General features: G+C 34.4%; 1 protein-coding gene across 3 annotated transcripts in view; it reads right to left on the bottom strand.

Annotated features, from left to right (window-relative positions):
* Positions 1-22,825, bottom strand: part of ZCCHC7 (zinc finger CCHC-type containing 7) — a 202,058-nt gene extending 179,233 nt beyond the window's left edge. The window contains exons 1-2 of one of the 3 annotated variants that reach the window (XM_054689193.1): positions 22,696-22,825; positions 18,038-18,661 (exon numbers count right to left, since the gene is read on the bottom strand). In XM_054689193.1, coding sequence (XP_054545168.1) covers positions 18,038-18,644 — 607 coding nt within the window. In that variant the 5' untranslated portion in view covers positions 18,645-18,661; positions 22,696-22,825. Of the gene's footprint in view, positions 1-18,037; positions 18,662-21,950; positions 22,654-22,695 lie in introns of those variants that run through there. The other 2 variants (XM_054689192.1, XM_054689194.1) reach the window with 2 other exon arrangements.
* Between the last annotated feature and the right edge of the window lie 2,849 nt (positions 22,826-25,674).

The following is a 25,674-nucleotide window of genomic DNA, read 5'->3' as shown; positions in this document are numbered from 1 at the left end:
GAATAAATAATACATTTACAGTTCCACAATAGACACTTTCAAAAAAGTGTGTTGGGGTTTTTTTTGCAACATATTTTAGGCCTCACCTGGTTAGAGAGAAAAACAAAGTATAAAATAAAAGTAGTTTTAATGGGAAAAAACATTGTTCAATTATATTACAACATCCATTATCCCTAGAACTTTAATTACAAAGAATATTCTGTAGCCGTAAGCTGAAATAGTATTAAGTTCCCAAATTTCCATTAAACTGTTTTAAAAACAGCATAATTTGAACATGTTTGGGTAGCAAATATAAGAAATGGTACAAAATGTTATCAATGATGTGATTACTATTCAGCTGACATCTATAATTCAATTACAGTAGTTGCTATTAAAGTCAAGATGCTAAAGAAACAGAAGTCCTACAGAATTATCTGTGGGATAACCTGACCTACCTTACACTTCCTACATTTACATGAATGTTAATATCTGGATCTACTCTATTAGATCACTGAAGTTAAAAGAAATTACAAATAGCTCATGTTAGTAGCTATGTTTTATTAGGTCAATCCATAAAGATATTCACTAATTTCAAGTTATTTGATTATATGACAGAGCACTTGATACTGAGAGTTCTTAAACTTAACACTATATCTTTCAGCTTCTTCTAAAATCAAATACAAAGTAGTAATAGGAGAAATAAATTTTTATTTTAAATATGCCCTTTTCCATGTTATAAGACCACAATACTAAAGACTCCCTCTGAGTTGCAAAAGATCTCATGGGAATGTTGAATAGCAAAAATTGCACTTCTATCTCAAAAGGAACTACTTACCTATTTCATGAACAACAAATCACAACAGAAAGTTACTCTTGATTTACTTCCAGTTAATTAAAAATACAGCAGCTAATACACCAACCATACATTTTAATTTTAAAAATATGTGGAGAGACTAAAGAGAAACTGACTACTGTCCAATACCAGAGCAGTTGTAATTTGGTAATGTGGTCATATAATTATATGGTAATAAGATAGAGGAATTTTTTTTTATTTGGAGCACCTAAATATTTCCTAAATTACAACTAAGAAGCAAAGTAAGAAAAACAACACATATATTGACTAAGGAAAATGGATAAAAAATACTTTTTAAAAAGGAAGGGCTGAAACCAATTTGAGATAAATGACCTATGTCAGGATTTACATTCTTCAAATTATTTGGATCATAAAATTGTGAACAACCAACTCCATAATAAAGTAATCTAGATATCAAAAACCTTTGACAGCAAGCAAATGACTTCGTACAAGGTTATCTTTAAAAAATGATAAAACAATGTGAGATAAATCAAGGAGCTCTTTTAAAAAAAAAAGTTAAAACAGTAATTGCACTTGCTAAATTAATACTTAATATTTATATAATAGCATAATACTTAATAGTAACTATAATAATACTCAATACTTACTATAATAGTATAATAAAGAACTCAATGCCAAGCATGAATCAGAGTATAGGCATTTTCATTTAAAGGAGAACGTATGTGAAAATATGAGCTGTGCACTTCAACAACAGGCTAGAACACCAACTGTCCCATATCATTACCTACTAACAAACTAATTCTGTTTTAATGGTGTGCTGTATACTTGCCTTTAATTGAAGTCAATATATCTAATCCAATTTAGGAGCAATTTTTGTCCAAAATTTTACTGAAATATTTCATACATTAAATGAGGAATGTTACTTAATAAGATTTTTTTTAGAGTTAAGAATCTACCTAATAAACAATTTAAAAGCTAGGTATGCTCCTCTTTCAGAACTCGTACAACTTTCCATTTTTACTTAGCACAAAGAATTAACCTTCAGGTTGCTTCCTTTAACTTAAGACTTTTTTACACCTGACAATTATCATTATTCTAGATTTCTTATGTTCTGCTTTAATGGCCCAAACTACGTTTCCAATCTAGACACTGTAAGTGTTTTTGTTTGTTTTTTTGGAGGGTATGTGCGCCCCCCAGACAATAATTACATATTCACAGTGAACTGAATAACTTTTAGAAATACATATAAGAACCTGAAGCAGATTTCTAAAAACTATGAAAGTATTATTTGACATATTAATTTTTTTTAAGGCTAAAGGAAAACACAACAGGGAAAGAAGTATTTCAATAATCTACTTAACTTTGCCATCTTCCATGACAATTTTCATTTTTTTCAATCAAGGTCTACATATCTGCAAAGTTGTCTACTTATTAAAATTCCCAATGAATTTTAAAATCACTACTATAAAACTTTTCTTTAGTCCATTCAGTCCCTTAACTAATCAAACAATGAAACAAATATTACAAGTCGAAGGGTGACAAAAAATCATAATGAACCTCTCAGATGAGAAACTAATTGGTACTAAGTACACAATGGCTTACATTTAATCCTGTTAATAACCACACAAAAAAAGAAATAAAAGACTCACTTTTCAGTCATCTCTCTGGACCACTGGGCTAAAATAACAGCATGACTAAATCTGACATTGACCCCGTGGCCCTGCTAGGAGTTAAAAGAATTCCTTTGAGTCTTCTCAGGCCTGTTTTCAACTGCTCCAGAAGGGGTGGGCTAGTCATACACACTTGTTAGCCTTCTTTACAGTAACAGGTCAAATTAGAAATGGTCATATACACTGTAATATATACTACCTCTTACTTTAGACTTGAAGTCTGTGCCTTAACAACAATAACACAAAAAGAACTCTAAAGTAGTAATGGCTAGTTGATGAAATGTCATAGATAAATGAAATATAATTTGAATAGCAAGACTACATCCAAGCAGTAATGTTACTGGAAATAAATCTTTAAAACAAATAATAAGATTATGTCTAAATTAATAAGAAAACTGAAACAGACAAAAAAATGCAAGATTTCTATATTTTTTTAGAAAATTTTCTAGATTTATCACAAAACTTATGAGTGAGTATACTGAATTAAAATGTACCTTATTCATCTGTGAAGTTCGGCAGGCTTTTATGATATCAACTCATGAATACCATACAATGGCAAAATGACACAACTCTACATGAGAGTTTACTATCATCCTCTTCAGTTTATGACTTCTAGCAAAGAAGACATTAGCAACTCACACCTTCCTAACTATTGATTTTAAATAATTATGTTTATAGACTTAACATACTTGACAAGATTCTTCTAGTTCTAAGATAAGTGTTTTTAAAATAAGTGTATTTTCTGAAATAAAATTAAATCGCAGGCCTTATTTCTATTTCATAAGTCTAATCACTAAAAACCTAAATAAACAATCTCTAGCATATTTTATGTATTTTTCCTCAAGTTCTTGCAATTTAAAAAAGTCTGATTCTGGTTAACTTACATCAATACTTCAAAGGTTCAAATTTCCTATATATTAAAAGTCTATAGATGTCCTTTTTACACTTAGACATAAAATTATTACACACCAAGACATACTTTATGGCAAAACATCAAAATGAATTTTATATAATCCCTTATAGTCTTTTTGTAATTTTAGTTTATCATATTAAAATCAAACAAATATCACAGTCAAAGAACTATTACTAAACTGAAAACAACAACTTAATTAAATATTAGCAATTAGCATCAAGGCATTATTTTCTTAATTTTGTAAAGGGTTAAGATTTAATTTAGGATAAGGAACAGAATTAAAATTATAATACTTATCACAATCAAACTTTCTGAAATATATCAAAGTTTAAGTGATCTCTCAGAAATAGAGAGTTCAAACACTCTATGTTTTTGTAAACCAATAATGGCATAGAAATCTCCACCTGTCAGGTGGCTAGATTTGGGGAAGGAGGTTTCTTTCTACCCAGTTCTCATTCTGTTTTCACAACCAGTTTTTTCTCATACAAAAAAATATATATATATTTTTTATATATATATATTTTTTTTTTACAGGAAATAATAACAATGATCTAGAACACTGAAACATAAAAAACACCTCAGGCTCACCAAGCAATAAAGAAACCACAAAATATTTCACAGACAACCCCTATTTAAAGCTCTAATCCGGAGCCTACTTTTTACTTTTATAAGCTAAAAGCCCTAAAGCAAATCAGTTACCACACTGCACAATGTAATTTTACCCTCAATGGCTTACCTTCACAGCATTTTCTTTAAAAAAAAAAACCAAAGAATAAAAATAAAATTATTTCCATTATACTTTAATGGTTATATACTTTTAGTCATTGGTTTTAAAAAGAATTTTCCACCCACTACCAAAAGGAAAAAAAAAAAAAAGACGAGAACAAAAAAGAAATCCTACAAAATGAGAGTTTCAAATAAAGACTGGAAAAGGCATCAAGCAATCATGACCTTTAAAAAAAAAGTTTGACAATTGTGAAGTTTTTTAACAGCACTTCACCAGTTTATTCTTTTCTTAACAAATTTCAACAGTGCTCTCTTATTAAAGCCACACACACACAAAAGCTATGCCATGAACTTGAAGAAATACTAACATTTTACATATTTGATAGCAAGAAGTGCTAACTAACAAAAGATTTTCTAGATATTTTTATAGCTGCATACTTTCACACAGTTGGATCATTTTTCACAACAAAGGTTATACCCTGATTTGATGTGAATACTAGAAAGAAATATATTTTACAGGTTGTGTTTATCAATAATGAAATATGAACATCAAGTGTAAACTAATAGAAGACCTTTGAAAACACTAATGAGAAATAGAATAATTTTATAAACTTATAAAACCTCTATAAGTATGATTAAAGAGTACAAGTTCAAAAGATTATTTTAATTGGCATGGATAAAATTAATTAGACTATGAAGATACATTTTATTAGTTTGAAACGCTCACTGATATTAAGTAATTTTCTAGAAAACAAAATGTGAAACTGAAAAACAAAAATTCAATGATGCTATTTGCTTAGAATTGCTAGTAATAACAAATTCTATAAATCAGTTTCATATTCTAGGGACACTAGAATCTACAAGAAAAAACTAAAATTTGCAGGCAAAGAAAGAAGGCTTCTCCTTATCCTATTTCCCAAAGTACTTGACAGACATCCAGAAAGAGAATTTTAGATACTTTGCTGTCACAATGTATAATTAATCAAACAAAAGAAAACTAAAATCATAACTATGAAAATTGTCATTTTCATCCTATTTATCATTATTAGAAAGTCCTTACAGTCTACTGGCTAATAGTATATCACATCATGTTCCAAGATAGATTAGGAAATTAAAAATTTTAAATGCTAAGAAGGATCTTTTTATTTTATATTATTCTAATAAATACAAAATTAAGTTAAATAATGCTACTGTATGTTGGTATCCTCACAAAACAAAAGTAAATGAAGTGACTTTGATTAATTTAATTTTATTTTTTTTAAGTTTTCAAATGTTAACAAAAAATATTTTGGAAAGATGTTAGGACTAGAAGCCTTTCCTTTTCCCTAACAACAGTAACAAATTACTCAATATTTAAATTAACACAGTACTTTCTCCAAGAACTGAACATTCAGCAGCATAAAGTTGTTTCAAGAAACAAAATTCACATCTGTAAATTAAGCATGTTTTACAGGAATTGACAAATTGTTAAGATCTGGTCAAGTTAAAAACTTATGACTCCAATCAAATGTATATTCATAAATCCCTATGAATATATATACACATCATGAGCAAAAACTGAATGTAAGAGAAATCACATATTAGGTTACAACTGATTTTCTATGAATATTTTTTGAATATACCATATTAAAATTAAAATTTTATAATAGTACCACTTAATGGCTAATTAATATTTCTAGTATTTACTTAGTTCAATTATAAGAAAACATTTTCATTCCAACAGTACAACCACCATGAAATAGAAAATTTCGGGATTCATAATTTTCTATCAATTTCATGCATAAAGCTAACATATCTTTTGAGCTCCTATTCAATAGCTCAAAAATTAAATTGCTCCTGTTATTAAGAAAACAAAACCAAGAACAAAATTAGTTTTCCCCTGTTTGTCCCCATGGATCTAAATCCATACAATAACTCTTCCAATCTGCAAAACAAAACAACACAGAAATAGATGGGTTAAGGAAGAAAGATCAAAACAAAGAAACAAGTTTAAAAAAAAAAAAACAAAACAAAAAACCTCTTTTCCTTTAGCAATCAACAAAATAACAAAAAAGAAAAAGTGGAAAAGTCACCCAGAATATATGACCATGTAAGCATGGGCACTCTTGCAGAAAACCAAGTCTGCAACCCAAAGCCATGGGAAATTTAAATCAGGGCAAACGGTCACAATAGGCAGACAAATCTGTATAGACACAAAAAAGGCCTGCTGAGGATGCAGGTATACTACTAAATATCATTTGAGATTTCCACACAAACTTTATTAGTTATTAATTTTTAAATAATAAATAACTATCCACACTATTCCACAAAGAAAATTAAGTTTTTCCCCTTCAATCAAAATAGACATATGTGACATAGGTAAACAAAGAGGACCATTGCTTAATATTAAGACTCAACCAATCAGCAATCTACTTCACAACTCTATTTTCTATAATAATTTTAAAGCCATCAAAAATTTTAACAAAAGGAAGAAAAGTCAGAGATAAGCCCTTCACTGTTGATGTTAACCTAAATGGTGGCACGATGAAATAGCTAAACACAATTCCTTTTTGACTACTCTATAAGGAACTATTTTATATACCAAAGTTAGTTTAACTAACCAAAATGGCTTGAAAATTAGATGATCTATGGTACAATCATTACATTTCATTTGTTAAATTGGTAATAAAGGAAATCTCTCAAACTCGAATATCTCAAACAGAAGACTAAAAGGACTTAAATACAACCAAAAAAGTGATGGAATTAAGAATCAATATAAATTTTCCATAACTTAGTACCTGATGGATTTTTACCAGTAACTCACCTATCCAGAAACATTTGGGTCGACTGTTATGAACCTCTTTAGGGAAGTAGTTGATATACAAAAAACAATCAATAAGATTAAAATAAGAACACATTTACAGTAATATTTAAGTTACTTATTCCACAAAATTTATATCATTTTTAAAACAAAAACAAAAGATTTGAAGTAGAAGGTACTGAATGAAACGCAAAATATTAATTATATAGGAGTGAGATAATTTTTCAAATACTTACTAAGACAACAATGTAATTTTATTGCAACTGAACTTCTTGTAAGTAAAAAATAATGCTGTTTTTAAATAAAACTGACAAAAGTTCATTTTTGTTTAAATCAGATCACAGAGAACTAAAGAATGAATTGTGCAATATAAGGACTAAATTACAGCATTAATGTGGTTACATGCCTTTTCTTTACTCTTTTCTTCAGTTAAATGTATTTGCCATTTTCTTATACACAGAATTCCTCTCACCTGACTTTTCAAAGCTTTTCCATTACTTTAACAATCTGATTTAACAGCTACAGCCATTCTATTTCCTACATCTTTAGAATTTCTTATTAACTATAATTATGGGAAGAGAATTGGAAAAGTTTTCTAGAAATTGGGACTTATCCTCTCTAGAGTAGATAATTCTGTCACAGGCACCACAGAGTTACAAGGCAAAACCAAATGTGACCTACCCACTTCAAGGGAATTGTCAATAAAACCACATTCAATGAGTAGCTCAACTTGAGGTAATTATACGTTAACTATGCATTTCAGGAAAAGCAGGGGGAAAGAATACAAACTATTTCCCCTTATAGAATTATGCTACCTTTCCTTAAAATATATTTGCAAAAGATAACAACAAGAGCATATGCTCAAGTCCACCTGTAATTTTCAAAACTATGACAAAAGTTGAAGTTCAAAGGTAAAATGTCATAGAAATAAGTTACACATTTACCAGGCAAGATCCAAGTTTTAAATAATCTATTTTTACTTAGCATTTACATGATTCTAAATCTGCGTTACAAAAGTAATTTGTAATCTCAGAAACACATCTCTATCCAGAACTAATGCTAATAAGATTCAAAAATTTTTTAAACAGGTCAAACTATTCTTTCAGGTATTCTTAAGTATATCTGTATAATTTTAAAAATGTAACCTTACACATAAAATGTTTAATTAAAATATCTTTATTATTAGCAGAATCGACTACAATCTGGCAAGTAACAAAATGCCAAAAACTTAACCATGACAATAACTTGAATTTTAACAGAGATAAACAATGATTGAGAGACTAAAAACTTCTGCTGAAAAACTTAGATTAAGTCAACACTTCATTAAGGGTTAACCAAGGAGAGTGTTAGCAAGAGATTAACAAATTACTTTGAAATTAAACATAAATTTAGTAAAATCTTAAAATCAGGACTTCTACTTAGAGACATGAATTGTCTGAATGGTCTTTATTCTTACAAGAAAAAAAGACCACATATTCTCCATTCTGTACTACTTTTGAAAAATTCTTTAAGTCCAATCACATGTAGTTCACATCAAATTTAACTTCTAATTATAAAAATATACTGCCTATAAATTATACCTATCTTAAGACAAGTGATAACTATAAGCAATACATGATTATTTTTATAGCAAACAGGTATAAAAAAATTATATTTAAAAACTCTTTACCCAGACAACAGGATTCAAGTTCCTATGAGAAGAAGATAATGAAAATTTTGCCCATCTACTTTTTATGCTTCTCCATTCAAAAAAAAACCAAGAAATCAAACCTGTAGATGAGGTGAGAAAATAATATTTTAAAGGCAACCAAGTCACTAGTTCAATAAAGATATATTATGGTCTTTTCTTATTAAGCAGTTTCCAAAAAATTGAATATATCTTTTAGGAAAATCAAATTTGTTTCTAAAAGAAAAGTAAAAAAAAAGTAAATTTTAATTCTCTCCTTAGGTACTTTATCACTGCTGAAAAGAAAAGCTGCTTTAAATGAATTTAGACTAAAAGTCATAAATTGACTTTGGAAGAGTGCATACCTAAGTTGCTGATCAACAGTGAAATCACAGAAATTAGCGACATACAATATCAACATTCCAAAATGTTATTAAAATCCTACCCAAAGCTGCCTTAGCATTTCTGGGATTTCTAATGAGATTTTCAGTCTGCTGAACAATGGCCATAAAAGGCTTTCAAACTTCACTCCATTTACAAGTAAAGTTGAAATTGAACATTTTTATTTCTTCTCTCCCTATGACAACTTCACCATGGAACAGTGAATAACCCAGTTCAAGTCATTATGCTAATTAGAAATTAAATAAAAAGATGCCCTTACAATAGTTAAGTGTAAGGTGACATGCTACAACTAGAGACACAGTTCAAAAGCAGCTTTAGGAATTGTGTAGTACAGGCTTACAAAAGCTGAAAACATCAGGGAGGGAGCTCCTTGATGCTCTCAGTCACTGGAACTATAGCATGTGGCCATTTTTCAATAATGAGGAAGATATTAAACTATACATCAATGAGAAGTATGTCAAACAGCATTGCACTCATATGACCAATTAGGCCGAAAGATCTCTCAAGAAACTGTATTTATAAAATTAAGCTGACTGGTTATCTGATGAATGCGGGGGGAAGGGGATGAGGGGAACACTACTTTAAAGATCCAAAGAACATTGAAAACAAAGTTTAATTTGTTAATGTTACCAAAGCTAATAGAATATGCTCCTTTCCTATGTTAAAAGATGATAGGGAAGAATACAATCTATGAAGAAGCAAAGTTTATTTTAGGACAGACTGTACTTTGAATAGCTCTTGAATTTTTCTATGTGCTATAAAGTTATATCAAATGTCCATTTTCTTCAAGGGGAGAAAAAGGAAATATATATGCAAGAAACAGGTAGGAAACCTAGAACAACATAATGACTAAGAAATCATCCAACAGCATAGTGAACATATGCAATACATAAATATCCTTTCTGATTTAGACTGAGGTCGCCTCTACAAGTGTGTATGATAATAAAATGCTTAAAATACCCAATTACATTTTTTAATGATTTATTTTGAACTGAGGTAACACTGGAGTAGCCCCATCAGGTATTACCAGTAAAAATATCCAGTCATATATTAAACATTAATGGTATCTTATAGTCTTGCATTTCTATTAGAGTTTTCAGCTTCTATTCTTCCTTATTGCATTTAACCTGAACTTTAAATCCTATCTATGCTTCAAGATTCAGCTGAAAGGGCTACTTTTCAATTCAATCTTGTACTCTGCCTATCTACAGGAATCTTTTTAAAAAAGTCTATTACATTCATGTAGAAATGATTAGGGCTGTGCTGGGACATCTCTTATATTTGTAGAAATGTATTTAACTCTGGTGTTAGAGTTATCTTTCCATATTGTCATGCATTTTAAGGTTTGTAAGGATAGGGACTACACAGCAAATTTTAAATCCAAACACCTTAGTGGTATATGGTTTATACACTTTAAGTAACTGTTGGACTGATTCTAAGATTTCAGATTTAGGTTTAACTAGTAGTTTACAAAATATTACCACATAAAATGAAAGTTATTTAAGCAAAGTGCCATACTAGAGACATGTTGTTCAATATCAACATGGTTTCACAAAAAGATGTGAGAACTTTAAATTCAAATATAGCATGTGGAAGTTATATGCCCATACTTGCCATAGTTATCAAGAACATATTTCTTAAGTTTTGTCAAAATATTTCCTTATGACATTTAGTTTGTTGTCTAATTTTAGCTTTAAACTTTAATTAAGTAAAATTAATGCTACCAATAAGGAAATTAAGTTGCCCCCAGTCACAACTAGACAAATACAGAGCTGTAACAGACCTAATAATCACCACTAATTGAGAACCTATGTCTATTACCTCATTCAGAAGTAGATTTTAAATTGAGGCCTGGAGGGTAAGCAGGTATCAGCCAGGCAAGGAACAAACTGATCCAGCCAGCAAAAAAACAGTACCTGTGACGACCCAGATCAAATATGACATATTTCAAAAACTGAAATTCAAATGGATAACTCACTATCCTCAAATTTTAATTGTTGACAAGTCTTGGTTGAGTGCCTAATAAATGCCTGGGATTCAGCAACTGCCTCAATGAGTCAATTCTTCACCTGTGAAGCTCTATCCAAAATTTTTATGTGCCTGTGGGAAGGTGGGGGGAAACGACTTAACACAAAAAGAGTTCAAAAACTTACTGCCTTAAGTCATTAAATGCCATGATTTTACTTCAATGTCAAAAAAGCAACACTCTATATACAAAATAGAACTTCAATTAAATTCACTTAAGATTTACAAGGTATCCACTATACTCCAAATGCTGGCAAATGAAAGGAACAATGTACCAAACTGCATGTACTGAAAAGGAGAACTACATTAATGTAAAATTCTATATATCACAGCCATGTAAATCACCACAATAGTCACAGATGTGGAATTAACATGGCTTCTTCAACTCCTAAATATGTTATATTATTCCTTCTTCAAAAGGTATTTTCTTTTTAAAATATGAACCTCTTTAATCTTGTTGAAATCTTTCAAATAAGAAAGAAACATTAAGCCAGGAGTAAGTATAAAATACACTTCTGAAAGCAAAACTAGGCTATTACTTGTTGGAGACTATAACAAGTACATCATTCGTCAACTATCTCTCTAACTTCCATTCATTCACTTCCAAAAGTATTTATTATATGCCTAATATGTCCAGCTCAGATTACCGTAGAAGATAAAAAAAAAAATCCACAGTCATAGAAATGCAAAACATTTCCACATATTACTATGGACTGATCACCAGGATATACCCTTAACAAGGAAACAGAACAAAGTGGGGATAGTGTGCTGAGTGTTTTAAAAAGGGGAGAGAGGGCATGAAGATATATACATATTTGCATATATGTGCATGTGCATGTATATACACTTTTTTAAATATTAAGTACAAACATCTATTTTCATGTAATAATTACTGATAAAGGGGAAGGACAGGAACAGGGTGAAGACTGAACAGAAAGTATAATTCTCTGAATATATTTTACCTTGTCTTGTTGATCTGAATTTGAGAACAAACATTTTACATAATATTAAAACAAACTACATTTTTAAAAGCTAACATTGAAAAATGAACATCAATAGCAAAAAAAAAAAACAAATGAACCTAATCTTTGTATCTAGTTGATAGCATAATCATGGAATAATCATAATCATTCAGATAGCATAGTCTTGGAGAGAAGCCTGAATTTAATCAAGCTTCAAAATCTAACTACCAATACACAGGAAATACCACAAAATTCATACTACAGGAAATTCTAAAGGATAAACAATCCAGTATAATTAATTTACAAGGAAGGAAAAAAAAAAACACAGAAAAGAGGTAAAGAAGGACTTTATAAAGAACACTTAAGTTATAAACCAATTATAAAAAATGAATCTGAATCAAGTAACGCTGTAAGAGAAAAAAATTAAGAATCAATCAGGGAAATGTAAATGCTGACTAGGTAAATAATGATAAAGGAGTTATTAGCATGATTATGTTTCTTAAAAACAAACTTTCATCTTTCAGAAATACATGTAGAAATGTGCATGTATGTATGAATAAAATGATACATTATCTGTGATTTACTTCAAAATAACACTGGGGTATGGAGTTATAGAGGAGGAAAAAAATTAGTCCTATTTGATAATTACTGAAGCTGGTTTATGGGGCAGTGAGTCCATTAAAACATTCTATTTTTGTATACTTTTAAAATTTCCATAATAAAAAAATTAACATGGAGTTAACAATTACTTCTAAAGCTAATAAAATCACTTCTCTATGCAGGAAAATAAACTTCTAATTATTCTTTAATAATTTCTATAACACTCAGTGTTTGTCCCTATAATTCGGATATTTTATACAGTAATCTTTTCCTGTTTTGAGATCCTCCATACAAATTATAAAATATGTTGTATTGGTGCATCTTTCCTTCAACCAGAAGATCTGAATTGCAAGTCACTGAAAATATAATAAAGGTAAAGGATGAGAATTTTAAAAGGAAACCAAAAGACAGACCAGGCATAGTTTATATAAAGAAGGGTTAGGAAAAAATAAAGAGAGGGGAATGAAACCTAAATAGTAATAAAGACCTACATCCTTCAATAGAGAGAGCTGAGAGCCAAAGGAAATAGGCACCGAAGGCCATCGTTTTGGCATGAATTTGCTATAAGAAACATCATAGGGCCTCCCCGGTGGCGCAGCAGTTGAGCGCTGGGTTGCGAAGCTGCCTGCAACCTCTGCAGCCGGTTCAATCCCCGGCTGCTCCCCGGCCACCGGAGGAGGGTCCCACATGGCGCGCAGACCTCTCCTGCCGCCCGCTGCTCCCCTCAGCAGTGTCCTTCGGTCCTTCTGCCTGCTCTGCTCCCCGCTCTGGCTCTGGTGAATTCTCTCACCCTCCCGCGCTTCTGACTGTACCCAGTGCATGTATAAACCAAACAAACAAACAAATAATAAATAAATAAATAAGACATGCCTCTAGAAAATTAAAAAAAAAAAAAAAAAAAAAATTTTAAAAAAAAAAGAAACATCATAAAACTGTATCTATGGAGGAAGGCCTGGCTAACTCGTGTTTAATCCTCAATGGTTCCTTAGAAAGTTAATCAACAACTTCAAATATAAAATAGGAAAAGTACTGAATATTTATAATAATAGAAAGGAAAATTGTGTTTTACCTTTCTGATTGTGTACTATCTAATTGTATGCTGAAACAAAACAAATATGTAATCATCTCACTGACACTAAAGTAGTAAGGGAGAGCCTGAAGTTTACACAGAGCAACAATGATGCTGAACTGACCTCATTACTACTGACTTAATAATAGTCAATGGGAAACACATATGAACTTATAAAGTCTTTCATACATTCCTGTACTACCTCAAATTCATTAATCCAATTTTTTTATACGGTGTTGTTTTCAACCACACTTGAGAGATTTAATTCCCATGATTAAGAAGGTGCTTCCAATAAATTACTTAGTTTATTATATTCTATCGTTCAATGAAACACTAATCACTTAGGGTTAAAATTATCTCTTACCACTTTAAATCCGCAATACTAACCGTACTTTACATAGAACAGATGCTCAGTTTGATCATTTTAACAATCACTGGAAAACAAAGTGATGTATTGTCAAGAAATGACTTTAAATATTATAAGGAGACTTTTGAATATGGAAAAGATCTGCCTTCAAGGAGTTTGCAATCTCTTATTAACATTTTAAACATGACATTATTTGGGGGATTGAGGGAACAGTATACAAAATGTTACTGCTTCTGTTTAACAATTATTTCAAAAGTGTGCCAGAATTTCCAAAAACTTCCACTGACATGAAAAAAATCCTTTCTCCAAAAATTATTATATAAACTGAACCAGATTTATTCCCAAATCTATTTATGAATGGAATGATAATGACTAGAAAATAACAACACACTCAAATAGACATCAGTACTAAATATATTGTCTATTAACTGGAAAGAAATAGGATTATGGCATTAGCAGATCAAGGAAATAAAATTAAGGAATATATGAATACTTTATATAAAAGTTTATAAGAATCAAAAGTTTTTAAGAATCAAGCAAGCTAATCTGCAGAACTGCAGACCTTGTTTAAATTTGGCTGAAACAAAAAACCCTAGGAGCCTAGAATAGGGATAAATTTCAATATGGGTAACAGGGATATACAAAGAACTTGGAAGTACTTAGGTCTTATATCAAATAGTTTTACTAATATTGCAGAAAAAAATGGCATAAATTTATACACACACAGGTGCACTAAAATTTCAAGGAATACATACCTATAAGAATGAAACAGTTTCTTTAAAAACTATCAACAGATGAAAACATGTAAGGAAAATATGATGCAAAAATAGCCATTCTAGAAAAACATAAACCAAAATAAGTAAAAATTATGAAAAACAAAATACTGGGAGAAAAAAACTGTAGAAATAATGGAATCAATGAACAAATCAAATAAATGTGCAACATGACATGTCATCATAAAAAACAATGCAGTTAATTGGAAGTCTACGGGGGATATATTACTGGTGGGGATATATAATATTGCAGCCACTATGGGAAAAGATGGTTCCTCAAAAATGAAACATAAAAATACCAGTAATTCCACTCCCAACACAGGTATTCAGATAAATACTTATACATGAACGTTCACTGAAACACTGTAATTGCCAAAACATGGAAACGACCAAAAGTCTATCAACAGATGAAGGGATAAACAAAAATGGTCTAGTCATACAATGGAATATGATTCAGCCTTTAAAAAGAGGACTGATACATACCACAATATGTATAAACTTCCCAAAACATTATGATAATTGAAATAAGGCAGAAACAAAAGGTTACATACTAGATGATTCTATTACATAAAATATTCAGAATAGATATATCCAGAGACAGAAAGCAGATTAGTAGTTGCCATGGTCTGAGGGAGGGGGGTAGATGGAGAATGGCTGTTCAATGAATGCAGGAGTTTCCTTTCGATACGCTGGGAATGTTCTGAAACTAGAGAGAGGTTATGGTTCCACAACATTATGAATATACTAAATGTCACCAAACTGAACACATTTTTTTTTTTCAAATTGAACACTTTAATGGTTAATTTTATATTAGGTTAATTTTATCTCAATAAATACAAATATTCCACCTCCCAAAAAAAGCAGGTGAATTACAGCCAGACATGTCTTTATTGTCTGTTTATAACATAAAATACTAAAGTTGTTTTCTAGATTTCTGTATATACCTGACTACTAACCTTCTTTTCTTCATTCCTATAAGACATAACTGACTAAATCCATCAGTCCCTCTTTGTACAATTCTCATTTCCATATGGTTCAACTACCTCATCCTTACTACCCTACAAAACTCCCTTTCATCTGACCTGACAAACCCCAGTTCTCCTGTGAGTTGCCTCCCAGTTAACCTGGTCCTCTTACGGTAGAAAGATAAGCTTTCTTTTCAATGTACCAAGCTTTACAGTAGTATTAATCTGAAATGAAAAATAAGATACTCAAATGGAAATATTCAGCAAGGTAGGCATGTGGAACTTGAATTTAAAAAATGTTTTATCATTATGAACACATTAGTGTTTGATGGAACCAGTTGCGTGACATTCTGCTACCTTCTTCCTAACACTGGATCATTAGATTTCTGTCATCTTGCTCCAGGAACCACGTATTACTGGGAAAAGTTATAAAATTCTTAAAAATAAGTTCTACAAGTTCATATTGTTTCAATTTTGACTGAATACTAATGCTAGGCAATTCTTTTGTTTTATTGCTGATTGACTAACACAATGATTTCCAACGTATTATCTTCAAAGTACTAAAGGAGCTGCCGAATTAGTTAATACAATGGTAACCCAGAGGCATGAAGAATGTGTATATATATATGCAATATCCTCCTTATAAGGATGAATATTTTTCAAGTGCACAATGTTGTAGTTCATAAAATACAAAGTCATGTAAGAGATTACCAAATAATAGCTTTTTGTTAACATGCATTTTCTCAATTAACAATATTAAAAATACAACTAATCAAGTTATTTCGGAAATAATTTCAGTTTTCAATATTGTTTAAGTTAGTTAGTTGTTATCACCTTCAAGATATTGGGAGTCACTCCCCCAGAGCTCTTAAAATCCTTTCCACACTCTAAGTTTCCAAGTATCCCCTGCCCACATCTACTCCCACTTTCATTTCCCCAAGAGTCACACACAGATCCTCATATATTCCCTCATTCACTCCTCTCCAACAGATTTCATTCTTCTCTACTTCTATAGATATTTGATAAATTGGCAATCAATGCTGTGTGTCTTCTCTTTTAAAACTAATTCTCTATAAAACTAATTCTCTATACACACACACACACACACACACCCTTGATCCCATCTCTTAATTGCCTTCCCCACCCCAATCTACCAAACAGGTTTAATCTCTCCTCTTCAAAAACTTTTATCTCTTCCACCCTGAAAACATTATTGGATTTCCTTTATTCTACCAAAACTTGGCCCAATTCTGCTCTATGTTCTAGTGACTGTTTTACTTCTTTTCTTCTCTTTGCAATCAAATTCTTAGAGTAAACCCTGATTAGCATCCCATTTCTTTAGTTATTACGGCTGCTATTCCACAACAGCAAAAGACAAGTGGTCAGGACATCCTCTAGCTTGGAAATCTAAATATTTTTTATTTAACTTCAAAAATAAAAAACTGTTGGTCAGTCTCAGGGGTTCGAAAGCATGACCTACATTCAATGTCATCATTTCCTCTAAGTGGGTGCCATCAAAGTACCCTGGGTACTTTGAGCATTTCAGCAAAGTACCATGAGCATTTCAAAACTACTAGTTCAACAACAGTGTGCAGGGAAAATAAAAAGATCATTTAAGAAACTATTGCCAGAGACTAGATTTTTCCAGAAAAGGAAGTTTTTAAAGGAATAAGCATCAAGACTCAATGACTATATGTGACAAAGGAGATAATGGTAATACCAAAATTTTAATCCTCAATGATGTGGTTATCGGAATTTACATTCTCTCTTACAGTCTACTACAGACTTACAGTTCTTCATAAATTACTAATTTTACTGACTATAGAGTTCCTAAAATCCTAATTCTATATCCTGTGTGTACCTGGCATTCCCCATGCTTGCTATCTGCCTAACTCTTGAGAAAGCAAATGACTAAGGAAGAGGTGGTCCCAACAGAATTGGCCGAATGAGGACACAGGACCTATGCAGATAGATGGAGTACTCACCTGTGGTACCAAGCAGAGAGAGAGGGAAACTAAGATTTCAGGTCCAGAACTGGCTCTAGCCAAACAGGAAGAAGCAGCTATAAATATGTTTATGGCAGAAGCAGAGTGTCTTTGATATTCTGACATACTCTTTCTGAGTTCAGACAGACCACCATTAGAGTTGCCATTGGTAAGAGAGTCTCACGAGAAACAAGCCATAACACAAGACCAAAAGGTGAGAGACTAAATGGAGCAGAGACCCTATTGGTCTTTTGTTTAGGGAAAGCAGTCTTCCTTATTAAAGATGATACTACTTTTCAAAATGGCCAATATGATACTAACCTTCATTAACAGAGTTTTCACATCCCACAATGTTGAGAAGGATGTCATCATCTTTATCATCAACTTCACATCCCAGAAGCATCCAATTTTCCACGTTATCACTCTCGGAAATGGTGCTCTCTTCCTCTTCACTTGAACTGACCTCTATAATCATCACCTCCCGGATCTTTTCTGATCTCCCCTGGGGTTTAGGTTTGTCAACATCCCTCTTGCATTTCTGATCAGCCAATTCATCAGAACAAAGAGAAGCAGGAGAACCTTGTTTCTTTTCTTTTGTTTTGGCTCTACAATTCTTTCTTTTACATCTATAAATACTATCTTCATCAGACAAAGTGATGACTTCTGACCCATCTGATAGCTGGATGACCTCACTATCTGAAAGGATAATTAAGTTCTTCTGATTTGATTTACTACTGGATGATGCAGAATTCCCAGAGTTCTCTTCATGTTCTTCCTCCCTGATGACATTATCAAGATCTTGGGCATAATGAACTTGGCTGTAGAGTTGAAATTCCACCTCACTATCAACACTCAGTTCACTAGATGACTCTTCACGGTAAAGGTCATCTTCATATGCTTCTATAGTCTCATAACCACCAAACATCATGGAAATTAACCTTGATGCTGCAAAAGAGAAAGTAATACAAAGAATATATTTTTAAAAGCTCAGATCATACCTGGTAGCACCCTTTACACCTAATTTACATGTGAAGGACATCACTTTTCTTAATGACATATTAAGATACCTTTGTCTATCAGAGTACCTTTCTTTCAAGGATTCTAAATTTTATTGTGACCTGCTCTAATAATGGATGGCACCTGACAAATAAAAATTACTAATAAGTTGAGGTATAGTTATTAATGAAAAGGTCATACTTCACAGGTAAGTTTGAAGGAAAAACAAGTTGAGCCACTGTTTCAGATACCACTTTCTCTCCAAAAAAACTGCAAAAATATTTTTGGTAGTTCTCACTAGTCTATTCACTCTTCATCTTTTTCCTTGTTCTGGTTCTGTACTTTTTCTTTTCAGGTATAAATTCTCAAACATGAATATTACTCCAACTATGAATAGAACCCACAATAGGTAACAACAATCATATCTTATATTTTGATGTGATATTTTTATTCTCAATTGAAAATTAACCTAATGGCCCCCTGATCCTTGACCCAAAGAATACATAAAAATATCTGATAAACCTGGTTTACTTCCATGAGAGCTATAAAGATGTGTATAAAATACAAACTTACTACAAACCTAAAATTGAGGCAAAACGCCTAGCTTTAGGAATATTTTGCCATCTTACTGTGATCATAACAAATCTTGCTTAACTTCAACTCAGCTTAAACATCACTTCCTCAAGAAAGCTTTCTTTGACCCACAAGACTAAATGTCCTCTCTATACACTTCCATAGCACTTTACATTTCAAAACACTAACCAGATTTCTAATAACTCAATAAAAATCTCGTACAAGCACAGATCACAAACCCCAGAAGGACAGGAACTATAAGCACTTTGTTAAATGATAACTCCCTCAAAGTCACACAGAGTAACTGGTTATTAATAACAGCACTATATACCTGGAATCTGCCAATAGCCACACACACAAAAATGTAAAACTGTGAGGTAACGGTAAACTAATGTGGTAATCATTTTACAATATATATGTAGATCAAATCATCATGCTGTACAAGTGAAATTTACATAATTTGCCAATTAAATCTCAATAAAGTTGGAAAGAATACAACTTTTCAAGTCTTTCTTTTTTTCTTTTAAAAGGTATAAAATACCTGTTCCTTTCTTGTAATGTCCTTTAGGTTGCTATGCTGTTGTTGTGGTACAAGTTGAATGTGGCTATCTGAATAATAATGCTCATAGCATTTATCAGTTTATATTGAAATGTTAGCCTCAGAGGAATTCCAATAAAAGATGAATCCTTTCCTTTTTATTTAATAGGTAAATTAATTCTAAAAGAAGTCAAAGGAATTAGGTTTCCTTCAAAATCCTTACTGGATCCATCCTGAGGATCCAGTGTGGACTTAAGATAAAACATAATTCTGGTGCAGCACAGAAAAAATTAAAGAGCTAAATTACAGAATTACAAATTTGTACTACTCTTGGAGGCATCCCAAAAGAAAGGGATTAAGAATAGAGCCATAGGCACACCTGTGAATGTATGCCAAAAATAAACTACAGAAATATAATAAAAACTGACTTCCTTGAGTCTAAGGGTTTATCTCTTTCCCTGAAATGTAGAAAAATGAATTTAACAGTTTAGCCCCCATGGCCCTTAAGAGGATTTTGTACCTTCTGTACTTGAAAATTGTACTTAGCATAACTTGCTCTTCTATTTATATAGCTTATGTATGCCAAGGTTAGGATTTGCGTGAGGCTGTTTTGGGTTTATGTTATTACTTTAATTACACTCAAATGCATTTACTTTACTTTTGTTTTAAGTGTATATTGGGAAGATGAATCTGAAATAAATGTAGATAGACAGACTCAGAAGGCTCTCAGCTTTTTGGTCACTGTACATAATTCTCAAGCACACTTAAATGGACAACAAAAGGTCTCTATGGAAGTCACAAAATTTTAAACCTGAAAGACAGCTTATAAAACTTCAATTTATATGTAAGAAAACTGAGGTCCAAATTGTTAAGGAGGCCTACCCAAGATTCTGTAGCTTGCTAAGAACAAGCTAGAAGTGATGCCAAGTGGATTCACTAAAACTTTAAAATAAAATTTTTTAAATGTTTTCAATTTGAAAAACCTTCCTCCAATTTAATTTGCAATGATTTGAACACCTAAATTTACCTCACAAATATACATTTTACTTCTCAGTAGAGTGTTAAAACTATGAAAGATGTATTTCAGTTGGAAAGAAAAGTGTAATTTGAATTTGTCAGTTCACAGTCCAAGACCTCCCAAGTTGATACTCTGATTAAAGCAATCCCATGACCAAAAAAAGATGGTTCTTCTGAAATAACCTAAGAAATCGGTTTGGGATTGAAACTTATCTAAAGAATAAAAATGGTTTAACAAATACAAAACACCTATAGAGAATAACTGCAATGGTTCTCATTCAAAAGAGAGAGTGGTACCCATTCACTCAATTTTGTAAAATTTCAGATTTCACAGTCTGTAAAGCCAACACTTCCACTCTAACAGCCTTCCTACTGCTCATCCCTGACAGTATGTTATTTCCTGCTAAAGAACTTTATCCTAGATGTTTCTTCTTGAGATATAGATATACATATCTTATCCAATAGATTTGAATCAAATCCACAGGCTGATTTTAAACCCAGTTTTCCTGGGAAAGTGATTACGGACAAAGTTTATTTTCAAGTTAAAATTTACTTAGTGTACCATCCTCACAGTGACAGACTGAAACACTTTTAAAATATCCAGTGTTAAAATTCCTGTCCATTCTTCAAATCTGACTTACACTTTGAAGGAAATCTGACTAGGGTAGAGAATCCAAATGTATCAAACAATGGTCATCAAAAAAGAGAAACACAGAACACAAGAGCTTGGTGGGAGAAAATTATGCTAAATTTATTCAGACCTGTCAGCTGTTCTTGGGATATATATACATATGTACATATGTGTGTGTATATACATATATATATAAAGTCTTTTATGAGAACTAATCCTATCTAAAAACACTTCCTTCACCTTTCCCTCCTTTTTCCTTGTAGCCAGTTATTTTTACAGCCCTCAATTCCATTTCCTATTCAGTTAATTCCTCATCCTCCAATTCTCTTGAAAACAGCAGGGCTGAACAATTCCAAAAGCATAACATCATCGTAAACATACACACAGTTAAAACATTTTTGGACGTGATAGCCTGAAGTATTCAAAACACAGATTCAAGAGCTTTGTTAGGAACTTGAGTCGTCAAATTCAAAACTTACTTTACACATCGAGAATTGGGCTCTGAAAAGTTTATTTATCCATTGAGTTTTAAAGGCCCCTAAAAGATCGAATTCAACCCTGTAAGCTGAAATTAAGGTAGACGCAGCCTAAAGAAGAGATTTCTAGGTCCCCAGCCAGAGCAGATCTCTGGCCTGCTGACTCCCAGCGTTTTCCCTCTGCACCGGCAGCTCTTCCTTAAAGTTGAAGTTAACTGCCCGCTCACAGGATGTCAGGGATAAAAGGAATCTTAGAGAACACTGTCCTAGTCTTCTTGTTTTACTTGGAAAAAGGTGCACATCTCCTGAAATTGTCCTGGCCTTACAGCTGCCGCTGCTGCTTCTAACAACAGAGGCTGAAGTTGGCCCAGGAAGGTTCGGCCCTCACCCTCAGAGCAGGGAGACCTCCGCGTTTAACATACTGATCAGTTTCCCTAAACCAGACAGAGTACTCGGGAGGTGGCGAAGGTAAAATCGGCAGAAACTCCACGCCCATCGGGGCCAGGGACACCCAGCCCTTTTGAACCACGGCCTTCGGCCTTGATCGGACATAGTGAAGTGGACACCCCAAAAGGTCAGCCAAATCGCGTGAAGCAGAGCTAGACGGAGGGGCCACAAGCCGCACCCCGCCAAGAGTGGGGTACAGACGGGGGACGCAGGAGCCGGCCAGGGGACACTCGTTAGTTCCACAGCCCGGCGAGCGAGGGGTCCCCGGCCGCGGGCGGCGAGGGGTCCGTCACACACATACTCACTGCCGCAGCTGCGACCAGGAAGCACCAACCAGGAACCAAAACGCGTAGAGGGACGGGGAGGGGCGAGGACAAATGAGGTAAGGAAACCGCGTCCGCGCGGACCCGAGAGGAGGGAAGGCACTTCCGGGGAAAACACGGCTCCCAGGAGTCGTCTTCCGTCTCCGCCCACCCGCCTTGCTCTCTGTGCGCATGCGTAGCAGCTGTTAACCCTTTCTCTGCCCCGCGAGCAGTTCATCTTTTGCTTTACCAACCTTGCCTCGCCCCTTCCCCTGCACGGCTTCTTTTCAGCTTCTTTATAGATGCTACCTAGGATGCATCTGTAATGGGGGGCTCTTTAAATGATTTGCACGGAATAGATGTTATTTAATGGGCAAAACCAGGGTGGGGGGCTCGCATCTTGTGCCTGCGAGAAAAACTACAGCTTCCGTGATGCCCTTGGGCTGGCTTCAGCGCTCGCTCCACCTCCTCCCTCGCGGTCTGGGACACTGTCCCGGAGCCACGTGGCGTGGGAACCGAGCCCTGCCTCGGGCAGGGGACCCCCAGCAAAGGAGAAGCTTCTTTAAGGCTGTCTGGTGTCTAGCTGCTTCTGTGCGCTAGGCTTCCACCTTTGGGTTGAAGTTGAACTTGACTCACCCCAAGGTGCTTCCGGCTCGCTTTTTCTTGACTACAAAGCAACAGATTTAACGCTTTGTGAGTCTTGAAGAGCTCTTACTAAAGATTAAAGTTAATACTGGTCCTTGGAAGTCACTTTCTTGGATGCTACAGGATTGTGTTAGGAGCTTCTGGCTTAGGTTCCTCTTCTCTCGCCTTGTTTTAATATTTAGCAGTAATATACCGATCTGTACAACTTTGCTAATATCGAAGTGTTATAGGGCAGCCCCGATTAAAAACGGGGTGCCTGACTGTGGGTCCTCACCCACGCGCTTAAAAAGGACTTATCAATGCTCTACTGCAGGCACACGTGTTTGGTTTTTATATCCAACCTGGCTGCCCAACTCCACCCTCAGGTCCCAGCCACCCTCCCTTTGGTGGTGATGGGATTTGTCTTTCCCAAAGTCTTGATGGCTTTAGTCTGGAGTGGGGGTGGGGTCCACAAAGCCTGTATGGGATTAGCTCAGGGCATCATTTCCCCCTAACTGAAGTACTTTATCAATTCGTTGGTCCTTAGCAAGGGTCCTGAAACATAAGCTCAACATTGGTTCTGTTTGCCAGCATTCATAGACCATCTGTTAAGAAGTGGACAGTGCCAGCCAATTGTGGATATAGTGAAAAAATTTAAGTCTGATCTCAGAGAACGAAGTGTCTAGCACGTAAAACAGAATATAATTTATTTGATCATAGCCTTAAGAGTTGGGCCAGGAAAAAGATTGGAAATGTCAACTGCTAGGAAGAAAGAGAATATAATGAAAAGGTAAAATTAGAGGACCCATTTTTGCACAGTAGGAAACAGGCTAAAAATGGGTAATAGGGCCTCCCCGGTGGCGCAGCCGTTGAGCGCTGGGTTGCGAAGCTGCCCGCAGCCTCTGCAGTGCCGGTTCCATCCCCGGCTGCTCCCCGGCCACCGGAGGAGGGTCCCACATGGCGCGCAGACCTCTCCTGCCGCCCGCTGCTCCCCTCAGCAGTGTACTTCGGTCCTTCTGCCTGCTCTGCTCCCCGCTCTGGCTCTGGTGAATTCTCTCACCCTCCCACGCTTCTGACTGTACCCAGTGCTTGTATAAATAAATAAATCAATCTTAAAAAAAAAAAAAGAAATGGGTAATAGATCACTAGAATGTTCAGATAATGGGTGTGTATTAAATATTGTCTTCTTTAAAAATTTTACTTAGCTTTTATCAAGTGCCAGCCTTACTCCCATAGTGTATCATATATAAGGTCTTTTAAATTTCAGCCCTTTGTGGCTGATTTTTTTTTTTTATAGAGGCATGTTTTTTTTTTTTCTTTCTTTCTTTCTTTGTTTGTTTTTGTTTATACATGCACTGGGTACAGTCAGAAGCGCGGGAGGGTGAGAGAATTCACCAGAGCCAGAGCGGGGAGCAGAGCAGGCAGAAGGACCGAGGTACACTGCTGAGAGCAGCGGGCGGCAGGAGAGGTCTGCGCGCCATGTGGGACCGTCCTCTGGTGGCCGGGGAGCAGCCGGCGCCGCAGAGGCCACGGGCAGCTTCGCAACCCAGCGCTCAACCGCTGCGCCACCGGGGAGGCCCTGTGGCTGATTTTTTTAAATTCCCATTTCACAGAAAAGGAAACAGGTTCAGAGAGGTCAGTAACTTGCCCAAGGTTCACAAGGTTAGGAAATTCTCCTAAATTACTGTGCCCAGTCCTCCCACTATTACTCATGCATTTGCTAATTCTCCAAATGTTGTAGAGCAACCCCGATACAAAACGGGGTGCCTGACTGTGGGTCCTCACCCACGCGCTTAAAAGGACTTATCAATGCTCTACTGCAGGCACACGCGAAAGGTTAATAAAAGGTTTATTTACAAGGGAAGGGGAAATGAGGAAATGTACAGCTCTGGGAGAAAAGTGGGAGACAAAATTTTAAATGAGTCCTACCTAATCCGCCCATCAGGAATCCCAAAACGGCGCTCTCAGAGTTGGCCGCCAGCCAGGAGAGGTGAAGCCAGGAGGCAAGCGATCACGAGCCAGAGAGACCAAGGCCCACGTGTTTGGTTTTTATATCCAACCTGGCTGCCCAACTCCACCCTCAGGTCCCAGCCACCCTCCCTTGGTGGTGATGGGATTTGTCTTTCCCAATGTCTTGATGGCTTTAGTCTGGAGTGGGGGTGGGGTCCACAAAGCCTGTATGGGATTAACTCTGGACATCATTTCCCCCTAACACAAATACTTTAGGTTATGTCATAAAACCTAGAGTCCATTGGATGGCACAAAGGGCACTTCTTGAACTGATAGCTGCTTACCTGTTCAACACCATGCTGAATCCCAGGAAATTACCAAAACATACTAGGATCTCCCACATT

Source organism: Talpa occidentalis, unplaced genomic scaffold (assembly GCF_014898055.3).
Source record: "Talpa occidentalis isolate TD23 unplaced genomic scaffold, MPIMG_talOcc4v2.1 talOcc4.7, whole genome shotgun sequence".
NCBI lineage: Eukaryota > Metazoa > Chordata > Mammalia > Eulipotyphla > Talpidae > Talpa > Talpa occidentalis.
Note: the sequence above shows the minus strand (reverse complement) of the source record. Positions and strands in the feature narration are given on the sequence as shown.